This window comes from Phacochoerus africanus, chromosome 15 (genome assembly GCF_016906955.1).
Source record: "Phacochoerus africanus isolate WHEZ1 chromosome 15, ROS_Pafr_v1, whole genome shotgun sequence".
In the NCBI taxonomy this organism is placed as follows: domain Eukaryota; kingdom Metazoa; phylum Chordata; class Mammalia; order Artiodactyla; family Suidae; genus Phacochoerus; species Phacochoerus africanus.
The window spans coordinates 73167214-73191093 of record NC_062558.1 but is presented as its reverse complement, the minus strand read 5'-3'; the positions used below and the strand labels follow the sequence as shown (position 1 = coordinate 73191093).

General features: G+C 43.8%; 1 protein-coding gene across 1 annotated transcript in view; it reads right to left on the bottom strand.

Moving 5' to 3' along the window:
- Nucleotides 1–427: 427 nt before the first annotated feature.
- Nucleotides 428–23880, bottom strand: part of HKDC1 (hexokinase domain containing 1) — a 49465-nt gene continuing 26012 nt past the window's right edge. Inside the window, exons 8-18 of the mRNA XM_047762789.1 lie at nucleotides 22623–22778; nucleotides 21774–22007; nucleotides 20369–20673; nucleotides 18719–18864; nucleotides 18522–18641; nucleotides 14387–14482; nucleotides 14114–14213; nucleotides 12585–12768; nucleotides 10442–10597; nucleotides 3888–4121; nucleotides 428–804 (exon numbers count right to left, since the gene is read on the bottom strand). Coding sequence (XP_047618745.1) covers nucleotides 657–804; nucleotides 3888–4121; nucleotides 10442–10597; nucleotides 12585–12768; nucleotides 14114–14213; nucleotides 14387–14482; nucleotides 18522–18641; nucleotides 18719–18864; nucleotides 20369–20673; nucleotides 21774–22007; nucleotides 22623–22778 — 1879 coding nt within the window. The 3' untranslated portion in view covers nucleotides 428–656. The remainder of the gene's footprint in view (nucleotides 805–3887; nucleotides 4122–10441; nucleotides 10598–12584; nucleotides 12769–14113; nucleotides 14214–14386; nucleotides 14483–18521; nucleotides 18642–18718; nucleotides 18865–20368; nucleotides 20674–21773; nucleotides 22008–22622; nucleotides 22779–23880) is intronic.

Genomic DNA, 23880 nt, shown 5'->3' with positions numbered 1-23880 from the left:
AGCTACACCACAGCCACAACAACTCGGGACCCAAGCCGTGTCTGTGACCTACACCACAGCTCATGGCACCACCAGATCCTTATCCCACTGAGCGAGGGCAGGGATCAAACCTCATGGATCCTAGTTGGGTTTGTTAACTGCTGAGCCACGAAGAGAACTCCTGATTTAATTTTACAAGTCCGCCAATCTTTGGTCCAAATATGCCAAATAGAGATGTATTGAGGGGTTCTTTTTAAGGCTGCACCCATGATATATGGAGGTTTCCAGGCTAGGGGTCTAATTGAAGCTGCAACTTCCAGCCTACGCCACAGCCACAGCCACACCAGATCCGAGCTGTGTCTGCGACCTACACCACAGCTCAAGTCAATGCCGAACCTTTAACCCACTGAGCAAGATCAGGGATTGAACTCGCATCCTCATGGATACTAGTTGGATTCATTACCTCTGAGCCACAATGGGAACTCCAGAGATGCCATTTAACACCCTTGAAAACCAATAACAACATGCTAAGAGTACCCTAGAGCCTGGGGTTTTCTTTTGGCCATCCAGAAGGTTTAGGTCCGCTAGAAGCTCGCCTGTTGGTCCCTGACCAGCTCATCTGCCAGGGAAAGGCTGGTCAGTAGCCAAGGCACAGTAGGTCCAGACCCAAGGGGTTCCTAGTTGTCCTTCCGGGCCTGCTGTAACCTCTTGGCCACAGCAGTGATCAGAGCTGCTCCTTTTCCACTCCCATCTTCTGACAGCATGAACATCACATCACAGCGAGGAGCTAATTCTTTCACAGTTTCCTGCAATATCCGAGAAAAGCTATAAAAAAGAGAAAGAGAAGTATCATCAGCACTTAGTTATAGCATTTATCAATAATATTGCGGAGTTCCTGTCACGGCACAGTGGAAACCAATCGGACTAGGAACCATGAGGTTACGGGTGTGATCCCTGGCCTTGCTCAGTGGGTTAAGGATCTGGCATTGCCATGAGCTGTGGTGTAGGCTGGCATCTGTAGCTCTGATTAGACCCGTAGCATGGGAACTTCCATATGCCGTGGGTGTGGCCCTAAAAAGCAATAATAATAATAATAATAATAATAATAATAATAATAATAATAATAATGCAATAACTTTTTATGGTGGCAGATGGTTACTAGACTTATGGTGATGATCAATTTGTAATGTATATAAATGTCAAATAACTACATTGTACACCTGCAACTAATAAATATTGCAGGTCGACTACACTTCAATTAAGAAAAAAAGATTTGGGAAGTCACTCTCTTTAGAAAATTAAGTCTTCCGATCAATTAGCATGGGACAGTCTTCCATTTATAGGTTGTCTTTAATTTATTTCAAAAATGTTTTGTAGTTTTCAATATCCAAGTCTTAACGCTTTTGTTAAATTTATTACTAAGTATTTTATTATTTTCGATGTTATAAATGGAATTTTCTTAATTTCATTTTCAGATTACTCATTGTTTTTTCTGTTTTTGCTTTTTTTTTCTTTTTAGGGCCGAACTTGTGGCATATGGAGGTTCCCAGGCTAGGGGTCTAATCCCAACTACAGCTGCCGGCCTACACCACAGCCACAGCAACACGGGATACAAGCCATGTCTGCGACCTACACTACAGCTCATGGCAATGCCAGATCCTTAACCCACTGAGAGAGGCCAGGGATTGAACATGCAACCTCATGGTTCCTAGTCAGATTCATTTCCACTGCATCACAATGGGAACTCCTCAGATTATTCATTGTTAATGCATATAAATGCAACCGATTTTTTTTTTTTTGTCTTTTTGCTATTTCTTTGGGCCGCTCCTGAGGCATATGGAGGTTCCCAGGCTAGGGGTCCAATTGGAGCTGTAGCCGCCGGCCTACACCAGAGCCACAGCAACGCGAGATCCAAGCCAGGTCTGCAACCTACACCACAGCTCACGGCAAGGCTGGATCGTTAACCCACTGAGCAAGGGCAGGGACTGAACCCGCAACCTCATGGTTCCTAGTCGGATTCGTTAACCACTGTGCCACCACGGGGACTTCGCAACTGATTTTTGATACTGATCTTGCATCCTGAAACCTTGGTGAACTTGGTTTATTAGTATCCCAATAGACTTTGTGGATTCCTTAGGACTTCTGTATACAAAATCATGTCATCTGCAAACAAAGATAGTTTTAGTTTTGCCTTTCCAACATGGATCCTTTTATTTCTTTTTCTTACCTGCCTTGGCTAGACTTACCCTTGAATCAAGACTTGACTGAGAGACAAAAACCACATAACCATCTGGAGGTGGTACTAGAAGCAGTACCATGTTGAAGAGCAGTGGCAAGAGTGGACCCCTTGCCTTGTTCCTCCTTTTAAGGGAAAAGCATCCAGTACTGCCCTGGTAAGTATGACATCAGCTGTGGGATTTTCCATGGATGCTTTTATTAGGCTGAAGAAGTTCCCTTATTCCTAGCTTATTGAGTGCACTTTTTTTTTTTTTGGTCTTTTTGTCTTTTTGCCTTTTCTAGGGCTACTCCCACAGCATATGGAAGTTCCCAGGCTAGGGGTCTAATTGGAGCTGTAGCAGCCGGCCTATACCAGAGCCACAGGAACGTGGGATCCAAGCCGTGTCTGTGACCTACACCACAGCTCACAGCAACGCCAAATCCTTAACCCGCTGAGCGAGGCCAGGGATTGAACCCACAACCTCATGGTTCCCAGTCGGATTCGTTAACCATTGAGCCACAACAGGAACTCCATTGAGTGCTCTTATCATGAAAGGTATTAGGTTTTATCAAATGCTTTGTCTATATCTATTGAAAAGATCATGTGGTTTTTGCCTTTTGGTTATGTCTTGGTTCAAAGGAAGAGACTTGTAGGAACCACATCAAAAATATGTGATCCTGAGGGGGAAACCAAGAAAAGGTATCAGTCAGTTATTCTGGACAATTGGTCAGCATCACAGGAAGGGCTAAGAATCAAGGATGACAGTAATAATACGCTTATGTATACATTTTACCATGACAAGAAATTTTGTTGTTGTTGTTTGTTTGTTTTGTTTTTGCTTTTTTTAGGGCTGTACCTGTGGCATATGGAGGTTCCCGGGCTCGGGGTTAAATTAGAGCTACAGCTGCTGGCCTACACCACAGCCGCAGCAACATGGGATCCAAGCCGTGTCTGCAACCTATACCACAGGTCATGGCAATGCTGGATCCTTAACCCACTGAGCAAGGCCAGGGATCTAACCCTCAATCTCATGGTTCCTAGTCAGATTCGTTTCTGCTGCATCATGACGGGAACTCCAGGAAATTTTTATAAGCTTGCTAGTACCTTTCTTTATCACTAAAACAAAATGTAAAACATTAAATAAAAATAAAAGCTTTCATCACTGACTTTTTATGATGTGCCACACACTCTACAGATACAGACACTATTTAACTTAATTCTCCTGACAACCTATTTAGGTACAATTTTTGTCATTTTACAGATAAAGAACTGAGGCTCAAAGAGGGTAGAAAACTCGCCTTGGGCCTCCCAGTGTCCAGGGTTCAAACTCACTCTTCATCTTTCTGTCCACTGACTCTGAGCTCATACTTGACCCATGCTCCATGCTGTGCAAAAGATTCAGTTCTCATTGCTCTCTGGGAGGTCAGGTGGAACTATGTCAATAATAACCACTTACATTTAGTGAGCACTGGGTATAGCCCTTTACATGGATGAATGCACTCAGTCCTCATGCAGTCCTATGAGGAAGAGAATATCACTGCATGACTTGCACACGTGAGGAACCTGGGCTTCAGAGAGGATGGTGAACACTAGGATGGAAGCAGAGCCACCAGGGCCCACACTTTGTCGGATTCAGCAGGATCCACCCTCAGCCTCAGTTCCCCCACCCCCACCTCTTGGGAGCACTCACTGTGGATGCAGTTTGTACAGGGTGCCATCCACACCCACGGTGATCTTCAGGTGCTCAAGCCCCTGGTCTTCCCTCTTTTTCTCCACAATGGCGGCCAGGCCAGCGCCATAGAGCTGGGCCGCCCGCCGGGACACAGCTCCGCACACCTCCTTCACCACGATGCTGTCCTCACACGTGCTGTCCAGGCCAAGCTGCTGCAGGATCCCCCTGACCTGGAGGAGGGCCAGCCGATCGCTGCAGGCAAGCAGAGCAGATTGTCAGGATCTGCTTCTGGGGCTCTGGAACCTGCACGTGCCTCACGGTCCCCCATCCCTAGGTGCCTGAGCAGGAGGGAGAGGAAAATGATCCAAGCAATGGCTACAGAACTACTCAGAAGCTGAGATTCAAGAAGGGCTGCCACCCCCAGGAAGTCCCATCATATTTAAAGAATAAAGTGGGAGCACCTCTTGGAGTTCCCCTCACGGCTCAGTGGTTAATGAATCCGACTAGGAACCATGACGTTGGGGGTTCAATCCCTGGCCTTGCTCAGTGGGTTAAGGATCTGGCATTGCCGTGAGCTGCGGTGTAGGTTGCAGATTCGACTCAGATCCTGCGTTGCTGTGGCTCTGGCGTAGGCTGGCAGCTACAGCTCTGATTAGACCCCTAGCCTGGGAGCCTCCATATGCCGCAGGTGCGGCCCTAGAAAAGGCAAAAAGAGAAAGAGAGAGAGAGAGAGAGAGAGAGAGAGAGAGGGAGGGAGGGAAGGAAGGAAGGAAGGAGAGAAAGGAAGGTAGGAAGGAGAGAAAGGAAGGAAGGAAGGAGAGAAAGGAAGGAAGGAAGGAGAGAAAGGGAGGAAGGGAGGAAGGGAGGAAAAAGCCAGAGCACCTCTTATGTTAGGCACACTCTCATCTATCAGCTCAGCAGGAGTTGTTAACAGATTCAGCAACCCACACATCAAGTACTCATTTTTCAGAAGAACCTAAGGTTCAGAGTGCTACCACTTACTCACCCAGAGTAGGTAGAGAGCAGGGATTCAAACATAACACCTTCTCACACCGGCTAGCCTCTCTCACCCAGCACACCAGCTCCAGATAATTTGGCCCTATATAATGGAGGCCAACTTTCCTTCTGTTTAACTTTTCTGAGTTACGGCTCTCTCTTCTCAACGGAATTACCCTCCTTTGAGGGTAAGACAGGATTCTCAATAGTAGCCAGCAGAGGGCTGTGTACGTGCAATGGGCAAGTGCATAAATGAATAGACAGTGTACAATCATCACCTCAGTGAACAGGAACCTGCTAGCACCATAAGCACATGCAGCGAAGCACCAGTCCTGAGTAGAGGCTGGCTTTGAGTCTAGACCCTAATTATTTCACTCCAAACTTAGAAAGCTCTGACTCCCAAGCTAAATGGTATAAATTTCTATTCTTGGCCATCTCAGGTAACACTTAGGGAAGAAGCATGTTATCAAGAGAGCATAACTGAAAAACAACCTGCATGTCCATTTAGTGGACTCAGCAGATAAACAATAGTGTAGCCAGACTTTATAGACCTTAAAGGTGAGTTTGTGTGAGAATATTTAATGCTATGTAAAATGTTCATGACATAGTCGGCAAAAATATATATAAAACACTATGTGCCATATGATATTGGTTTGTTTTTGTGTTTTTGTTTTTTAATGTTTGTCCTTGAACAGAAAAAAAAAAGGACAAAAGGAAATTATTCAGATGCAGGTATGTTTACCAGTAATTCTTATTTTTTTCCTTTTGCTTGAGAATAAGTGATATTTGTGTAAGAAGGAAGAAAGGGTTTTTTTGGGGTTTTTTTTTTAGTGTATAAAAATAAAACCTGAAATTTCTTCCTTGTTCTAGCCCTTCACTGTTTACCTTGTTCTCTCATGTACATTCATTCCCTTACTCAATCCTCAGATCAATCCTTAAGATTAAGCAGCAGAGAAATTATCTTATAAAGAAGGAAACTGGGGTCCACAGAAGTGAAGGAACCTGCCTCAGGTCACACAACACAAACAAGTTAAGTGGTAGAGATGAATCTTAAACTCAGGCTCTGAGACTGTAAACCCAAGATTCTTCTCCTGAGAGTCAGTGCCCCACTGATGCAACACCAGACATCAAAGCAGGCCAAAGTCAGCAGAGTACCTACCATCTTCCAACTGGCTTCAGATGGACATGGTTTTCTTTCTATTCCATGAAGGTTAAAAAAACAAAAAACAAAAAACCCTCTAGAAATCAAAGTATCTAAAGCAGACAACTTTTGCATGACAAAAGCAAATACTTCTGAAGACATACAGTTGTCCTCTTGCCTGGGACAACTTTCATTGTATTCATTCCAAAAAAAGCAAAACAAAGACAAGTCAGTCTGCTTATTTCTTGCACCTGAGGGAGAAACTATTTTCCCCTATAGCAAATTGATCAATTTCTCTCTGGTCATCAAAAGTGACGACCTCAAATAGCAGCACTATTTATAATGCCAAGACATGGAAGCAATCTAAATGTCCATTGACAAATGGATAAAGAAGATGTGGCACATATATGCAATGGAATATTACTCGGCCATAAAAAAGAATGAAATAATGCCATTTGCAGCACCATGGGTGGACCTAGAGATTATTATACTAAGTGAAGAGAGTCAGAAAAAGACAAAGAGCATATGACATCACTTACATGTGGAATCTAAAAAAATGATACAAATGAACTTTTATACAAACAGAAAGACTCAAAGACATAGAAAACAAATTTAATGGTTGCTAAAAGGGAAGAAGGGAGGGATAAATTAGGAGTTTTGGAGTAACATATACATACTACTATTTATAAAATAGATACACAACAAGGATTTATTGTGTTATTTATATTCAATATCTTGTAATAACCTCTAATGGAAAAGAATCTGCAAAAGAGTATATATGTGCACAACCTGAAACTAACACAACATAGTAAATCAATCATACTTCAATTTTTTTTAAGTCCAAAAAGTGATGACTTTTAACTTGCACTTTCATGTCTGATAGGTCGAAGACCAGATCACCCCCCAAAAAGGCTGAATATCTGCTTGTTAATCAACACTTTGAAACACAAAATTGTTGCTACTGCTAACTGATTCTGCCACCATCTCCTCAGACAGTGAGAATTCCTTCGCAACGGTCCATCTGATGCTCTCCTTTCATAAAGAGTTTTCTTTTTTCCCTCAAAGTGTTGGTGCCTGGCCATAAAGACCAAGAGAATTAAAAGAATGATTTTAAACTGATAGAAATTTCAAACACGAAGCCTCTGATAATATCCAGTGCTGTATGAAAAGCAGTAAAACTGACACACTTGGACACAACTGGTGGTGGTGGAAACTGGAACTACCTTTCAAAAAAAATTATGTTCATAGAGAACAGACTCGTGGTTGCCAAGAGGGAGAGGGGAGGGAGTGGGATGGACCGGGAGGGGTTAGGAGGTGCAAACTACTACATTTAGCATGGATGATCAATGAAGTCCTACTGTATAGCACAGGAAACTATATCTAATCTCTTGGGATAGAACATGATGGAAGATAATATAAGAAAAAGTAGATATATAAATACACACATATATATATGACTGGGTCACTTTGTTGTACAGCAGAAATGGGTACAATATTGTAAATCAACTATATATATAGTTGTAAATGAACTATATATATAGTTGTAAATGAACTATATATATAGTTGTAAATGAACTATATATATAGTTGTAAATCAACTATATATATAGTTGTAAATCAACTATATATATAGTTGTAAATGAACTATATATATAGTTGTAAATCAACTATATATATAGTTGTAAATCAACTATATATATAGTTGTAAATCAACTATATATATAGTTGTAAATCAACTATATATATAGTTGTAAATCAACTATATATATTGCTTCTTAGGGCTGCACCCACGGCATATAGAAGTTCCTGAGCTAGGGGTTGAATTGGAGCTGCAGCTGCAGGCCTACACCACAGCCACAGCAATGCAAGATCTGAGCTGTGCCTGTGACCTACACCACAGCTCACAGCAACCTGGATCTTCAACCCACTGAGTTACGCCAGTGATCAAACTCGCGGCCTCATGGATACTAATCGGGTTTGTTACCGCTGAGTCATGACAGAAACTTCATCAACTGTATTTTAATAAAAAATAAATTTTCAAAAAGACAAAAAAAAAGGAAAACATTATATCCATAAAGAATGACTTATTTTCTTAACAAATGCCTCTACTCCTATGGAATAATTCATGTGATGCAAATGACTATGTGTACAAAAAGGAATAATTATGCTATTACTCATAATTGCAGAAATCCCAAAATTATAAGCTAGACATCCTATACTAAAGGGAAAGTTTGGTAAATTACAGTGTAGCAGCAGAGTGTAACATTATGCAGCATTTAAAATGATAATTACAACAAAGAGTTGATATGAAGTAGCTCCTCTTTCTAGAAGTAATCCATCTAATAAATGCAGAAGGAGTGACAGCATTACATTTTCATCATTTTACAATCTCTGGGGAAATAACAGATCTAGTCAAGGAGCATCAACGACTGCCGATATCATAAAAGAAAGGGACAGACAACTCAATGTCACCTATGAAATATTCTTGACCAAAATTTAACACTAATCTAACTGTGCATCTGGGTCTAATAACGAGTTTGCAGGAAACACAAGGGACAGAGGAAAATGCAAAATGCTGCAATCAGCAACACTGAGAACACAGGAAACTCATAGGATAAAATAACAGTTTCTTCTTCAAGCACATTATGAGGAGAAATAAGAGAGAAGGAAAGTCTATAGATTAAAAGAAATTTTAAAAGCCTATCAACCAAATACATGGCATGAGCCTTATCTGAATACTGATGCAAACAAATGAATTGCAAAAACAATTATTTTTAGGCAATTTGGGAAATAGGAGCACTGAAAGGATATTTTGATATTGAGGTTTATCATTAGCTATTTCAGGTACAGGTAATGATCTTTTTTTTAATTTTTAAATTAAATTAAATTTATTTATTTTGTGGCCACACTCGGCATACAGAAGTTCCTGGGCCAGGGATTGAACTCGTGTCACAAGAGTGACATCCCTGGCTCCTTAACCCACTGCACCATGAGGGAACTCCCTAATTTTTTTTTATTATTAAAGTATAGTTGATTTACAATATTGTGCCAATTTCTGCTGTACAGAAAAGTGACTCAGTTATGCATATATTTACATTAACTTTTATATTCTTTTCTACCATGGCCTATCCCAGATGATTGGATATAGTTAGTTCCCTGTGTGTTATTTTTTTTTTAAACTCATATTTTAGAAGTACATTCTGAAATATTTATGAATAAACTGATGAAAAAATGTGGGATTTGTTAATAAACCCAGCTCGAGGGTGGACAAAGCAGGAGTATATATGTGAACAGAGTTTGGCCAAGAGTTGATCATTGTTGAAGGTGGTGATGGAAAAATAGGTTCATTTTACTATTCCCTCTGCTTTTGTGTATGTTTAAAACTTTTCATAATAAAAAAATAAAATAGGAGTTCCCGTTGTGGTTTAGCAGGTTAAGAACCTGACTAGTATCCACGGTGATGTGGGTTCGATCCCTAGCCTCACTCAGTAGGTTAAAGATCCAGCCTAGCAAAACACTGCAAGCTGCAGCACAGGCTGTAGATGCAGCTTGGGTCTGGCGTTGCTGTGACTGTGGTGTAGGCTGGCAACTGCAAATCTGATTCAAATCCTAGCCCAGGAACTTCCATATGCTGTGGGTGCAGGCCTAAAAAGAAAGGAATGTTAAAAAACATTTTTTCAAAAAAGAGAATTATAAATGAAAATTTCCATGAAAACAACATACAGAATATTGTATCACATGATTGCAGTTATGAAAACATGTATGCACAAACTGGAGAACTTGAAAGGGAATATAATATGCAAAAATCAAAATACCTATGTTTAGTAGTGAGCACATGGTGATTTTTTTTTTTTTTGTCTTTCTGTCTTTTTAGGGCTGAACCCACGGCATACGGAGGTTCCCAGGATAGGGGTCCAATCAGAGCTGTACCCACTGGCCTATACCACAGCCACAGCAACTCGGGATTCTAGCTGCGTCTGCGACCTACAACACAACTCAAGGCAACACCGGATCCTTAACCCACTGTGTGAGGCCAGGGATCAAACCTTCATCCTCATGAATGCTAGTCAGGTTCATTAACTGCTGAGCCACGATGGGAACTCTGTGAGCATATGGTGATTTTTAAAAAACCCTTCTCTTTCATGTTGTGGATACATCATTTTTTCAGGATCAAAAAGGATCAGTTTTTAGCTTAGGCTAACTCCTGTACAGCCTTTTAGGAACCCCAGGACCCGGGCAGTCTGCTAGCCCCTCAGCTGAGTGCTGTGGTCCTGATGCAGCTGGAGAGAATGAGGAGCACCCCTAGGAAGCAACCCTCTGCCCAACCAGGCCCTTACTCTTTTTATATTTAAATCTCAAATCTGACTGAGCCTGACAGAGCACACTCCCAATTAGGGCTTCTCACACAGAGCAGGTAAAATTGATTACTAGTCACCTTTCAATCTGAGACAAGAACTTGGTTTCAAAGATGCCCCTGGTCCGGAGACGCTCTGAAATCTGCCCACGGAAGAGGAGACCCTGTTTGGTCAGGTCAATCAGGATCTGCCGCACGATCTCCCCCAGGTACATCCCACTGGTCATTTTCTCGTATCTGTTTGGAGAAGAGTGACAAGGTTGGTGAGAGCAGAACAATCAGTGCTGGTGAGTGTCTCCCGAAAGGAGCATGGAAGGCATATCGCTGGGTTGGAGTGGGGCAGAGTGGCCAGCAGGTCCAGAGGAGCAAATGCAGGAGACCCTATGATGTGGGAAAGCCAGGCTTTGGAGCCATGTTGACCAGAAGCCAGGTCCCAACTCTGCCATATATTAGCTGCATGAGCTGAGCAAGCACTATAAACCATCATCTCCAAAACAGAGAACAAAACATTGACCCTACAAGACTGTCGGAAGGAGGCAAGAGTCTGGGGTGCAGTAGGCTCTAAGCAGAAGTGAATGTGTCTCCTGGCCCCAAAGCTAGTTCTCTCTGGCTTTGTATTTGAAGAAACCTGTTCCACGAGAAATTCTGCTTCGTGAGATAACACAATGAACTGTATGCACACGCTGGGGGTGGCCCCAAAATGTCAACTGCCTTCCCTCTCTCTCTCTTTTTTTTTTTGTCTTTTTGCCTTTTTCTAGGGCTGCTCCTGTGGCATATGGAGGTTCCCAGGCTAGGGGTCTAATCAGACCTTCCCTCTTTGTACCAGGCTGTGAGAGCTCCATGACAGCAGGTGCAAGAGAAAAAGCTCTCTAACCAACAGGCACTGACCAGGCGCTCTGCCCAGGAATGTGGGGCAGTATTAATAACGATGCAGTGCTGGACTACCACTGCCTGCAGGCTCAAATGGAAATCTGAGTGTGCCTGAGACTTACATGCTGGACTTGTGTTCTCTCAACCACTCAAGACCTCGTCCGTCTAAGGAACCAACACCTGGACAAATAATGGTGACAGCAAGGCAAGTTCAAGTATGTTGCCACCTCAAGCTCTCACTCCAAAAAAGAGAGCCTCTGATGAATTGAGACACAAAGCTTGGATGTCCCAACTTGGGATTCAGAAATAAGGTCCCTTGTTACAGTCCATTGTGTTTTGGTCCCTGGTTCAGCTGGACCTACCACAACTCAACCCGCCCCCCAGCTACAGAGACTAGAGCCAAAAGAAGATGAAGGACCAGCAGGGCTGGTCTTGGTCTTGTCAAGCCGCTTCCTAGTCGGTATTCTCAGTTCAACAGCCAACAAGGCATCTGGAGCCTGCATCCCATTACATCTCCTATCCGCTCACATTTTCGACTTGGAGACCATCCATCACGATAAATCCCTATTTTCATCTTATTTTATATAGTAAGACACTGAGTTTAGTTATGACTAAGACCTACGGCCTGAGAGTAAAACATTTACTATGTGGTCCTTTATAGAAAAAATTTGCCAACCCCTGTTGTAATGGATGGGCCCACACTAGTGAGCAATTGCCAGCATGCTGGCTCTATCTATCCCTTTCTCTCCTACTCGAGAAGGAGTGCAAGTGAAAGTGTGCTCTGTTTTGTTCTTTTTAAAATAAAAACCATTACTTTCAGTATTTTTAGTCTGGTTAGCAACTAGAATACACCTCACAAGCGATTGTGACCCATGGTGGGGCATGACATTATGGTTAAGAACCAGGACTCCCATCTGCAGCCATTTCCCCACCTCCAGAATAACAGAGATCACCAACACAGCAGCCTGCTCTTGAAAGGCGAAGGATATTGACCTCTAAACTGGACCTATTAGAAGCCCATCTTGAGAGGGCCCACTAAGTCACTCTGCCCCTGCTCTGTGATACACAGCTCACAGTGAATGGACTTTTTTTTCTTTTTTGACAGACGCTGCTTCACTTCCAAAACCACCACTAAAGCTTCTGGTACCCTATGATAATTAGCAAAAGGCACCCCTTCTTTTTACTTGTTGGAAACTTGCCCTAACATTTTACTTTTGCTCAAATGGGACACTCCACTGACATCTAATGGAGAGCTGTAATAAATATACAAACAAGAGTGCCTGTAGGATGAAAATGACACCACTTAGATCCACTAAAGTTGTATACTGCACAGCCTACCAGCTGCTCCCCTCACCTCTGTTTGCCAGGATTCAGGGACCCCTCATCCACCTCCTTGTCGTATTGGGTCCGGATGTCATCTAGGCAGCCATTATCTCCAAATCCTCCCCACTCTGTGTTAATGCACATCTTCCCTTCATTCCCTTCCACCAGTTCAATGTTCTTCATCTCCTCCATGTAGCACATATTGCTGCCTGTTCCTAGAAGGAATCATGAAGGGAATTTAGTTTTCAAAAGCTACCACTAGGTCTTCAAGAGCCAGCAGAGTACAGTGAATAGGAATTTAGTCTGGAGTCAGATACCACTGGATGTGAATATCAGCTTTACACTCATAGCTGGGTGACCACAGACAAGTATCTCATCTTTCACTGTAAAAAGGAAATACCTGCCCTATAGATTTGGTATAGAGAAAAAAAATGAGATGATATTTGTAAGTTTCCTCCACATAGAATTGGCACCCATGATATAATTATCCTCTTCCCCTCTTCATCCTCATAATTACTGATAAGCCACAGGCACACAAAGCAAGTTTCCAAGTAGTCACAGAGCCAGCACTCAGAGCTGAAAAGGACCACGAGGAATCTTCTAGTCCTGGATAAGTAGAAATTTGGCATCTGAAAGCCATGCTAGTTTCCTTTGTCCATGACCTAGTCTTAGGACTATTCTCAACACAATAGTCCAGGCAACTGTTATCTTCAATCAAACAAATCTCACATCTCCGCCTTCTTAGATCTAGTCCAATCTTTCCCACAGATGAGGAAACTCAAGTCCAGAATAGGCAACCTTCCCAAGGTCATAAAGCAGGTAAGTGTTAGAGTGAGATAAAACGTCTTACCCAACATTGAAGATAGCTCGATACATCCCCATCTTCTTGTTCTGTGAACTACTTACCTTCAGGAAGCCCAGACAACCAGCTGGAACAACTTTCCCAGATTCTGTGATTACTTAACCTGTACCTGTCACTTGGAATGCACACCATTCTTGTCTCCACCTGTTCAAATGCCAGTTGTCCCCATGCCTCTTAGAGTCATTTCCCTGGAATACATCTTTCTCCCTAAACACTGCTAGACTCTCCCCATATGCCTATAACATACCTCAGGTCCCTCTCCTCTCCTCTCTTAGGTTTCCTTCCAACTCTTCCCGACCCTAAGCACCCTGACAACCAGAAGAGGTCAGAGAACAGAGGAGGTGTCTGTTGGAGTCAGCATGAAAACTCAGCTTCCTCAGCCTCAGGCCAAAATGATCCAGCTGTGGGGTGCAGGATAATCTGCACCAAGGCCCTAATTTGAAACCCCCCCTTCAATGTTATTCTCCTTCTTCAACAGAAAGGACAATCCTGGCTTAGGACCCTTAAGGGAAAAGATATTAAGTAAAGTCTTGGGAATTGGGAGACCTGGAATCCCAATCTTTATCTCTGCCTTGGACAGAGCTGGCTTCAGAGCCTCTTTGCAATGGAACAACGGCCTCCTGCCCCTCACCATGTTAAAAGGGAACCTCCAATATATCTAATGGGAGTAGGCCAACAGGATAGACCTAATCACTTACCCGCAATCAGGCCAATCTCACAATTACGGTCTTCATAGCCACAGGTCATCATGGTCCCCACTGTGTCATTCACAACTGCAACTATGTCCAGGTCAAACTCCTGCAAAGGAAACAGCTCCACTGTAAGAGGGTGCGCAACCCAAACAGGCTCAGGAGGGGCATGTCAGCCCGAGGTGGGCAGAGGCCAGAGTCACAGGGCTGGGTGGAGGATAGCAGAGCAGGGGCCTGGGGGAAGGAACAAGGTCAGACATGTGCCCCAACACTATATCATACATTTCGTCTCTTGATGGCTTCCCTCAGCATGTCCACCACGTCCTCCCCTTCACAGTCTGTGGCCTTGAAGCCTTTGGTCCACTCAATGAGTGTTCCCTGAAAGAAAGGAGGGCAAATTCATTTGAACAATAGTTTGCTTGGACCCCTGCACAACCTCAGCATTCAATAGATGAGACAGCTACTCAAATGCATATGCTTTTGTAACCCTAACACTGGTCCTGGAGGTGTCACAGACTGTGATGCTCAGACACCGTGAATGGAACAATTGCAGCAATTCATATCTTTCAAAGGTCAACTCATGTCCCCAGGCCATGACTGCACAAAACAAAGGCCACCTCTAATTTAGCCAATCAAGCACATCTTTGTAATTAAAGACAAAGTTACAAAATGTTCATCAAGACACTGTTTCACAGGAAAAACTAGAGGCATCCTGTCATTCCAACAATATGGATCTATCATTTTGTACATCAATATAGGAAATATTGATCCTATATAGCCATAAAAGATAATACTGTAAGAGAAGGTGAGATGTTAGAGAAAGATGTTCACCATACACTGTTTAGTAAGCTCACATTAAACAAATACAGATGGTGAATTATTCGATTACTCTTGCAAACCATACACACACACAAATATGGGAAAAGGCCTGGAACAAAGTATACACCAGGATATGGACAGTGATTTTCTCTAAAAGATACTGTAAAAAGCTATGAGTTCCTTTTAGTCTCTCCTTTCCGTTTGTCCAAATTTTCTATTTTTTGTAAAATTAGCATATGTATATTTTTTATGATAATAAAAATAGGATTTCTAATTTTTAAAAGGATATCCAAGGTTACACTGTTTTCCAGAAGCAGAGGTTAGTCTAGCCTCAGTCTCCACACCCTGGAGCTGAGAGTGGGTGAGGACAGGTGAGTCTGGGGTGTCTCAGCCAGATAAGCTCCTGGGATACGAGAGGTGGCGAGCAACTCTGACGGCAGCATCCCCAACCCCAGGGGCTGAATGGCCACTTCATCCTGAGGCCCTCAGCTTTGGTCACCTCCTTCTTCCCACAGTACTTGGGAAGCTGGGCTCCCTTGCTCCTTCCTAGTGAATATAGGTAGAACATTAAAAGTTCACCCCTAGTTGAAAAGTTGCTTTCTTATTAGCTGCAATTACTAAAAAAAAATCATATTTTTTAAAGTCTCTTTTTGAACAAATTAGTGGCTACCAGAAAGGAGAAGGGTGAGGAGAGAGGCAAAATAGGTGAAAGAAATTAAGAGGTATAAAATAAATAAATTACAAGGATGTAATGTAAAGCACAGAGAATATAGTCAGTATTTTATAATAACTTTGGAGTATAATCTATAAAAATATCAAGTTACTATGCAGTACACCTGAAAATAATATTGTAAATCAACTATACTTCAATTTTTTTTAAAGTCTCTCTTTTTTCTTCCCTGCCATCAGTGGCTTTGCTCCCAGCTGTCCATTGGTCTCCCTCCCTTCTTAGCTGTGCCTTCATTAGCTTGTTAGAAGTGCTGGGAGAGGGGCCTGGCGGCTCAGTGTTCTGGGTCAGGAGGAGCAGCTGTGTCTTGGTGGATCATTCAGGACCGTGGACAGCTGCACATGGCTCCCCCTTCCCGTGTGTATTAATTTTTAATGGCAGCAGTAATATAGGAATGCTTTAACTTGTAAAAAATTAAAGTGTTACTGATAAGGACAAAGTCCCCTTTAACTTCTCATCCCCTGAATCTGAGAGGTAACATCTATTATCTGTTTGATATGAATCCTTTTAGATATTTTTCTCTCTGTTTAACTGAATTTTTAAAATTTTTTTCATAGATGAACTTTGTTTCTATTTTATCTTAAGTTTAAGGTATGCGACATAATGATTTGACTTACATATATCATGAAATGATTACAGTAGGTTTAATGAACATCTATCATCTCATATAGATAAAACATTAAATAAATTAAAAAAATGTTTTCCTTGTGATGAGAACTCTTAGAATTTACTCAACAGTTTTCATTTATAAAGTACAACAGCGTTAATTATATTTATCATGCTATACATTACATCCTTGGTACCTAACATGTATTTTTTTAAATAAATAAATTCATTATGTGTATGGACTATTGCAATTTTCTCACTTAACACTATATCTTTTAGGAGTTCCCTGGTGGCTCAGCAGGTTAAGGATCTGGCATTAACATTGCTGTGGCTCAGACCGCTGCTGTGGCATAGGTTCAACCCCTGGCCCTGGAACTTCCACATGCCACAGGTGTGACCTAAATAAATACATAATAAAAGGAGCAGTAAACCTAATTTAGTTAAGAAAAATATCTTTTAGACCATTCTAGGTCAGTTAATATGGAAAATATTCCTCAAATATAATTGCACAGAAATTTCAAAATTCACAAAACTTACCTATCAAATAAGTACTATTTTTATTCTCATTTTTCAAATGAGGAAGCCAAAGGTACAGAGAGGTTAGAAAACTCGCCCAAAGTCACACAACCAGTAAGTGGAGAAGCCAAGATTGAAACTGAGTCAATGTGGTTCCAGACCTATGGTCTTAATTATTGCTCTGTTACCTCCTGAGTAGTATTATCTATGAAGGATTTTTTTTTTTTTTTTTTTTTTTTTTTGCTTTTTAGGGCCACACCTGTGGCATATGGAGGTTCCCAGGCTAGGAGTCTAATCGGAGCTATAGCCTTTGGCCTACACTGCAGCCACAGGAACGCCAGATCCCAGGCACATCTATGACCTACACCACAGCTCACGGCAATGCCGGATCCTTAACCCACTGAGCGAGGCCAGGGATCAAACCCACAATCTCGTGGTTCCTAATCAGATTCATTTCCACTGTACCACAATGGGAACTCCTCTATAAGGATTTAGAATAGCACCTGGCAGAGAGCAAGTACTATGCATGTGTTTTTTAAATAAAAATCAAGTAATTCCGTATGATTGATATACCATAGTTTATTTAGTCATTCTCGCCAGACATTTGGGTTATTTCTAATTTTTCATTATTAAAAAGTGATGCTGTTGTGAACATCCTTATCCATTCCTCTTTAGGTACATTTTGAGAAATGGCATCTTGAGAAATGGAATCTTTGAGAAATGGATCTTCCAGCTCTTAGCATTCTGGCATTTTTCATTTTGAGAAACCTAGCCATATTACCAGACAATTTAATCTTTGGAACCCCTCTCTCCCTGTTCTCTGAATGACTGGGGTTGGGGGCGGGGTGGTAGGCCTGGGGAAGCATGTTTTCTCAACATTCTCAGAGCCCTGGAGAGCTCTGCTTCAGTTCTGATTTTGCACCTACCGTTCAGATGAGACTTCATGCCTCAATTTCTTCACATGAAGAATGAAATAGGGAGAAAACAGAATATAATGCACAAAATAAGAGTAAATACTATTTCTTGAATTTTTGTTTGGATCACATATATGTAAGTGTACTGTGCACTAGAGCCAAAATGGTCCAAAAAACACTGGGCTCTAAGTCCTGGTCCCAAAGGCAGAGTATAAGAACCTGGGCTCTCAGGCCAGTGTCCTGGATTGAAGCCCCCACCACTGTTTATAGATGTGGCAACCTGGACAACTTAGCCTCTCTGTGCCTTCGTTTTTCTTTCTTTCTTTCTTTCTTTTTTTTTTTTGCTTTTTAGGGCTGCACCCGCAGCATATGGAGGCTCCCAGGGTAGAGGTCAAATCAGCTGCAGCCTACGCTATAGTCACAGCAACTCAGGGTCTGAGTCAAGTGTGTGACCAACACCACAGCTCACGGCAATGCTGGATCCTTAAACCACTGAGTGAGGCCAGGGATCGAACGTGCATCCTCATGGATACTAGTCAGATTCATTTCCACTGAGCCACGAGGGGAACACTGATTTGATCTCTCTTTTAACAGTACTCTTATGCATGTGTCCCTTATTGTACACTATCCTAGATTATTTTTATAAACTTCAATCCAAAAAAACAACAATAAAAATAGTAAATAGTAAATAGAAAAAAGTTAAATGGTTCAAATTCTCGAGCATGTTCCTCAGCTGCCCTGAACCTGAGACCCCTAAATAAAATGAACAGTGACTCAGAACTGCCTTGAGATTCCCCCGGGGTAGGAGGGAGCCCACGGGGCTGGGCTGTCTTACCTTGTCAATGCTCGCCTGCCTGCAGGGAAATGAGAATGTGAAGCCCAAAGGCAGCTGGGCTCCCTTGAGGCCCATGTAGTCCAGGAAGTCTGCGATGCATTGCACGATGTGGTCAAACAGCTGCAGGGAGAGAGCGGCAGTCGTACCAGGCAGCAGGCTGACACCTTGGCCTGCAGAACCCCCTGCCTGGTGTTTACCTCCTCGCCGGTGCCCTGCATGATCTCCAGGGGGATGGCGAAGATTTTGTTGTACATTCGCACCGACCTCCGTCCACTTCTGATCTTCACCAGGAGGACCCGGAAGTTGGTCCCCCCCAGATCCAGAGCGAGGAACTTTCCTTTCTCTGTGGTGGAGAAAGTAGGGGGCTGCATTCCACCAGCATGCACCGAAAAGGGAATTGTGTGCAGGCACTGGCAGGAAGAGGAGCATGGCGGTCACTAAGCAGAGTGATGGGCCCAGAGCCCATCTGAGGCCGACCTGCTCTTCTTGGTGTCTGGTAAAGGCCACACATGATACTTATGCTCAGTGAGTCTCTGAGGGTGACTCCAGGCCAGGCTATCATGACCACAATGGACTCAGGACAGTGCTCCCATCCTATGTGCATGGTCTAGAGGAACGGTTCATCCTGAGCATGAAATGATTGTCCTGTCCCACTCTCCCCTTCCCGGGATTCCCACACCCGCACCTGACTAATAAGAAACCATATCAAGTCCCACCCCCATTTTGTCCAAGGCTCCCATCACCACCCACTTGCAGGGCCTCTCAGTTCTCTGAGCATCACAGTCTATTCCATGTAACTCTTTACTTCGTTCCCTGCCTCACTCCCTCTGTTCTAGCTACACTGGTCATTCTGCTACTCCTGGAATTTGCCAGAGACCTCACTCCCAGCCAGTTCTCTTAGCCCTTAACCTGCTCTATCTTTCCTTATAGCCATGCCATTACATGGCACCATCTGGCATTTATTTGTTTACGGTCTGCCAACCCAACGGAACATAGGTCCCACAGGGGTAGGGAGGGACTGTGTTTTCCTCACTGCTCTATCACCGTATCTACAACAGAGCCTGACACATAGCAGGTGCTTAATGAAACTTTGAAGAATGAAGCCAGAAGGATAAAAGGCTTGAAAGAGTGAGTAATTGAATAGTGTATTTGACTGCTCTATTTTCCCCCTGCAAGTAGATTCGAAGGATATTCACTCTGGAAAAGATCTTTGTTGTTGAGAAATTCCAAGTACAGCTGTGTGACCTTGAATACGTCACCTAACTTGAGTCTCAGTTTTGGCATGGATAAAATGGGAAACATTCTCTCTTTATGTAGTACACAGTGTGGTTGTGAGAACAAAATGAAATGAAAAGTTCAAAAACAAATTAAAGATATAAAGCACTTTACAAAGGTCATTATATCTGAGTGAGGCTCCTGAGATTCAAAGAGGTGGAGGAACTTGTCTAAAGAACTGACTCCACTGTTTCGTGGCTGAGCACAGTGGACCAGGAGAAGGACCAAGTTTTGGAAACATCATGGGAAAAGAGTGAAGAGAGGGGAGAGGAAGAGAGCCAAGGCCCAAGAGAGAAGGGAGCTGGAGAAGAGGGTGGAAGGCAAGCCAGACATTGCAAGTGTCCAGCATCTGGGTCGTTACACACATGAAACTAACCTGGTATCTCTCACTGCCAGTGCCTTGGATCAACCAAAGCAAGATTCAGCAGGGTACTGACCTTCTACCCAACTCCCCCTCCCTCCATCATAGACAGGAAACCAAGGCTCTTAAAACAAAAAACCTAACTGGATTTAAGGAGTTTCTATGGGAGCTCTGGGAGGCCCATCAGAGAAGGGAGCTGTGCAGGGCCCACCTGTGCCATCTGGCATCCCGCGGACGTAGGTGGGCAGCATCTTGACTGTGGCCAGCGGGTGGGTGTCTTTCTTCAGCCCGTACTCCAGCTCAACCCGCATCTTGTTCTGGACACTCACAAGTTGCTCCGGGGTCAGCTGGAACAAAGCCAGCATCTTGTCAATCTGCTTCCGCTGGGCCTGCACGCGGGAGGCCACTGCTGTCACCATGGCAGCCCCCTTGGCGCTGCCACTCTCCGACAGGAGGAAGCGGACGTCACAATTTGGGACCAGTTTCCTCACCACCTTGTGCAGGCGTTTTGGGTATCTGAAGGCAGAGGTGATGGCAAATATGTAAGTAGCAATCATAAAGCCTAGACTCAGCCAAGAGGAACAGACACAGGTGTAGCAGTGGAACGGGGTCCTGGGGAGCTCTGCTGGGCCAAGGCTCACCCCTTTGGTCATGGGATGGTGGGGGAAGATGGGGGGGCTGGGGGGTGGGGACTAGGGCAGCTGGGGCAGAGGAAGGGACATCTGGAAGGCCCAAAGAAGTGGTTATTTTATCACTAATATTTCAACCAGTAGGTCATGTCCATACATAGTGTACTGGCTGAACATCATCTCTGCCCAAAGGGGAAGGATTCTTCCCCCAGCTCTTCCCAGGGTGTACCTGCCTCACTTCCAATACCAGCTCTATTAGCCAGAGGGGCTTCTGTGCTCCCTTTTACTGGGAAGTTCTCATTTCCCTGTGTTTTCCTACCAGTATGTCCTTCAGGTGAACTTGGAAACCTCTGCCATCCCAATTTTTCCTAATTTATAAGTGGAAGTATCTTACTTTCCAACTTTCCCACATAGTAAGTATTTAGTAACAATGGCTAGATAGATGAAAAAAATGGAGAGATAAATGGACAGATGAATAAGCACATGGATGAATGGCGTTGCTACTCAGCAAATGGCTATAGCAAAGTATTTCTTTAAGAATGATCCCCCAGGAGTTCCCATAGTGGCTCAGCAGTTAATGAACCCAACTAGAATCCATGAGGATGTGGGTTTGATCCCTGACCTCACTAAGTGGGTTAAGGATCCAGTGTTGCCATGAGCTATAGCGTAGTCACAGACACAGCTTGGATCTGGTGTTGCAGTGGCTGTGACCTAGGCCAGCAGCTGTAGCTCCAATTAGACCCCTAGCCTGGGAACCTCCATATGCTGTGGTTGTGGCCCTAAAAGCACACACACACACAATGAAAGAATTATCCCCCAAAGCAACTGAGCCAGCCAGTTGAGTATAACCTCTGAATTCACCCCTTCCCTGGTCATCTCAGGACTGCACAAGATGGGTGGTTCCAGCACAGTTTAGAGAGAACACTGAACTCTCTTCCAGGAGAGACTCCTTTGCGGGGGGGGCGGGGGCCAGTGGCCAGCACTCACTGAGGGTGGATCTTGTAGAGTGTGCCGTCCATGCCCACTGTGGTCCGGAGCCGCACCAGCTTCTTGTTCTCCCGGAGGCGGGTCAGGATGGCTGCCAGAGCCGCTGCACAGAGGTTGGCCGAGCGGAAGGAGACGATGGTGCAGACATGCTGGACCGCGATGCAGTCGGCCTCCGAAGGCTCTAGACCCAGATCCGTCAGGATCTCTCTTGTATTGGCCAGACCTTCTTTATACCTGGCCAGGGGACAGGAATGAGAAGAACATACTTCTCCATCCCATGGGCTCTCTTTCAGAGAGCCCGCATTCCCTCCTCTCAGGATTGTGAACATAAACAGGCTGACACATGGTCATAGAATAATAACAATTTCAACAATGATCAAGGCAGCCACCGTTTATTGTGCACTCACTATAAGTGCTTGCCTAAGGACTTAACATGTGAGGCACAACAAGAAACTGCCCAGGTCTGAAATTATCCTGGTGAAGAAGGAAGATCTGAGAGTTCCCATTATGGCAAAGCAGGTTACAAACCCTGACTAGTACCCATGAGGGTTCGATCCCTGGCTCCACTCAGTGGGTTAAGGATCCAGCGTTGCCTAGAGCTGCAGCATAGGTCAAATAGGCAGCTCAGATCCAGCGCTGCTGTGGCTGTGCGTAGGCCGGTAGCTGCAGCTCTAATTTGACTCCTAGCCAGGGAACTTCCACATGTCATGGGTGAATCCCTAAAAGGAAAAAAAAAAAAAAAAGAAGAAGGAAGCTCTGGTCCCTCTGTGCACCACTGCCATGAGCACACCAGACCATGGCCATGGACCTCTTCGGAATCAAGGGGAAAAGACCCTGCCAGCAGCTTACCTCTCCATGGCAGCCACGTGTCGTGTTTCAATCTTGCCCTTAATGTGAAGAGCAGAGGATTTCTCACCGCCAAACAGGAGGCCTGCCTTGGCCATCTTCAGCAAGATGAGCCTGACAAGTTCGCCCAGGTACAGGCCGCTGATCATCTTCTCAAACCTACAATTTGGTGAAGAGATCAGTGGCAGCAACACCTTTGGTTATGTAGCATCCTTTCCCAAAGCCCATGAGCCTCTGCCCACAGTCAGGAGAATGAGAAGTGGATGGGCCTCTTCATGGGTCAGGAGGCCTCAGTTCCTTCCTAACCTGGGGTGCCCTTGGGAGTCCACTCCTCCTCTCTGAGCTGTACTTTCCTCACTTATAAAAGGGGAAGACTAAACTAGAGCAAGTCTAAGATTCTTTCTGATCACAAAGTGCTTGACTCCAAGAATCTTTAACTCAAAATCACCCTTGGCCACAGGAATGCCATTCTCAAGTTAAACATAAGGAATTTCAACTTCAGAGACTTTAGACATTTTCCCAAGGTCACCAACCATGCATGACAAATCCAAAATTCAAATGTTTCCAACTCCTACTCATGGTTCTGTCCAAGCGAGAAAGAGGTGGCATCTGTGAGATGGGGTGGGATAGCCCCAGAGAGGTTCTACAATGCGATGAAATATCCCACCAGGCTACCTCCATTTGGATTCTCATCCTGCATTCAACAAGCAATTGATAATTGTTTCCATAATTTTTACTTTGCAAACATGATAAGAAAGGAAGTCAAAGACAACTTGTTCCCTGATTAACTTTACATATTTCATTATACAAAACCTTAGAACATTACAGAAACAGAAGACAATCAGAAGAAATCCAGGTTGGGGAATTCCCTGGTGGCCTAGTGGGTTAAGGATCCAGCACTGTCACTGCTGTGGCTCAGGTTACTGCTGTGGTGTGGGTTCAATTCCTGGCTCAGGAACTTCTGCATGCCACAAGTGTGGCCAATTAAAGAGAGAAGAAATCCAGGGTGAGTTTGGGGGAGTGAGATTTATTTTAAGTGAAATGGATAGGGTGAGAATGATAAAGTCTAAAAAACAGGTTCCACTTCCTTTGGCTGTGACTGCTCTGTGTCACCAGTGAAATGGGTGTGTAGAGGGGAACAGGTACACCCAAAGCAGAAATTTGCTTCCCAGGTATGAGGTTCTAGTGTTTGAGTGAGTTGGGAGTTAGGAGGTACTTAAAATATTTATTGACAAGGGCTTCCTGGGAAAATGATTGATTC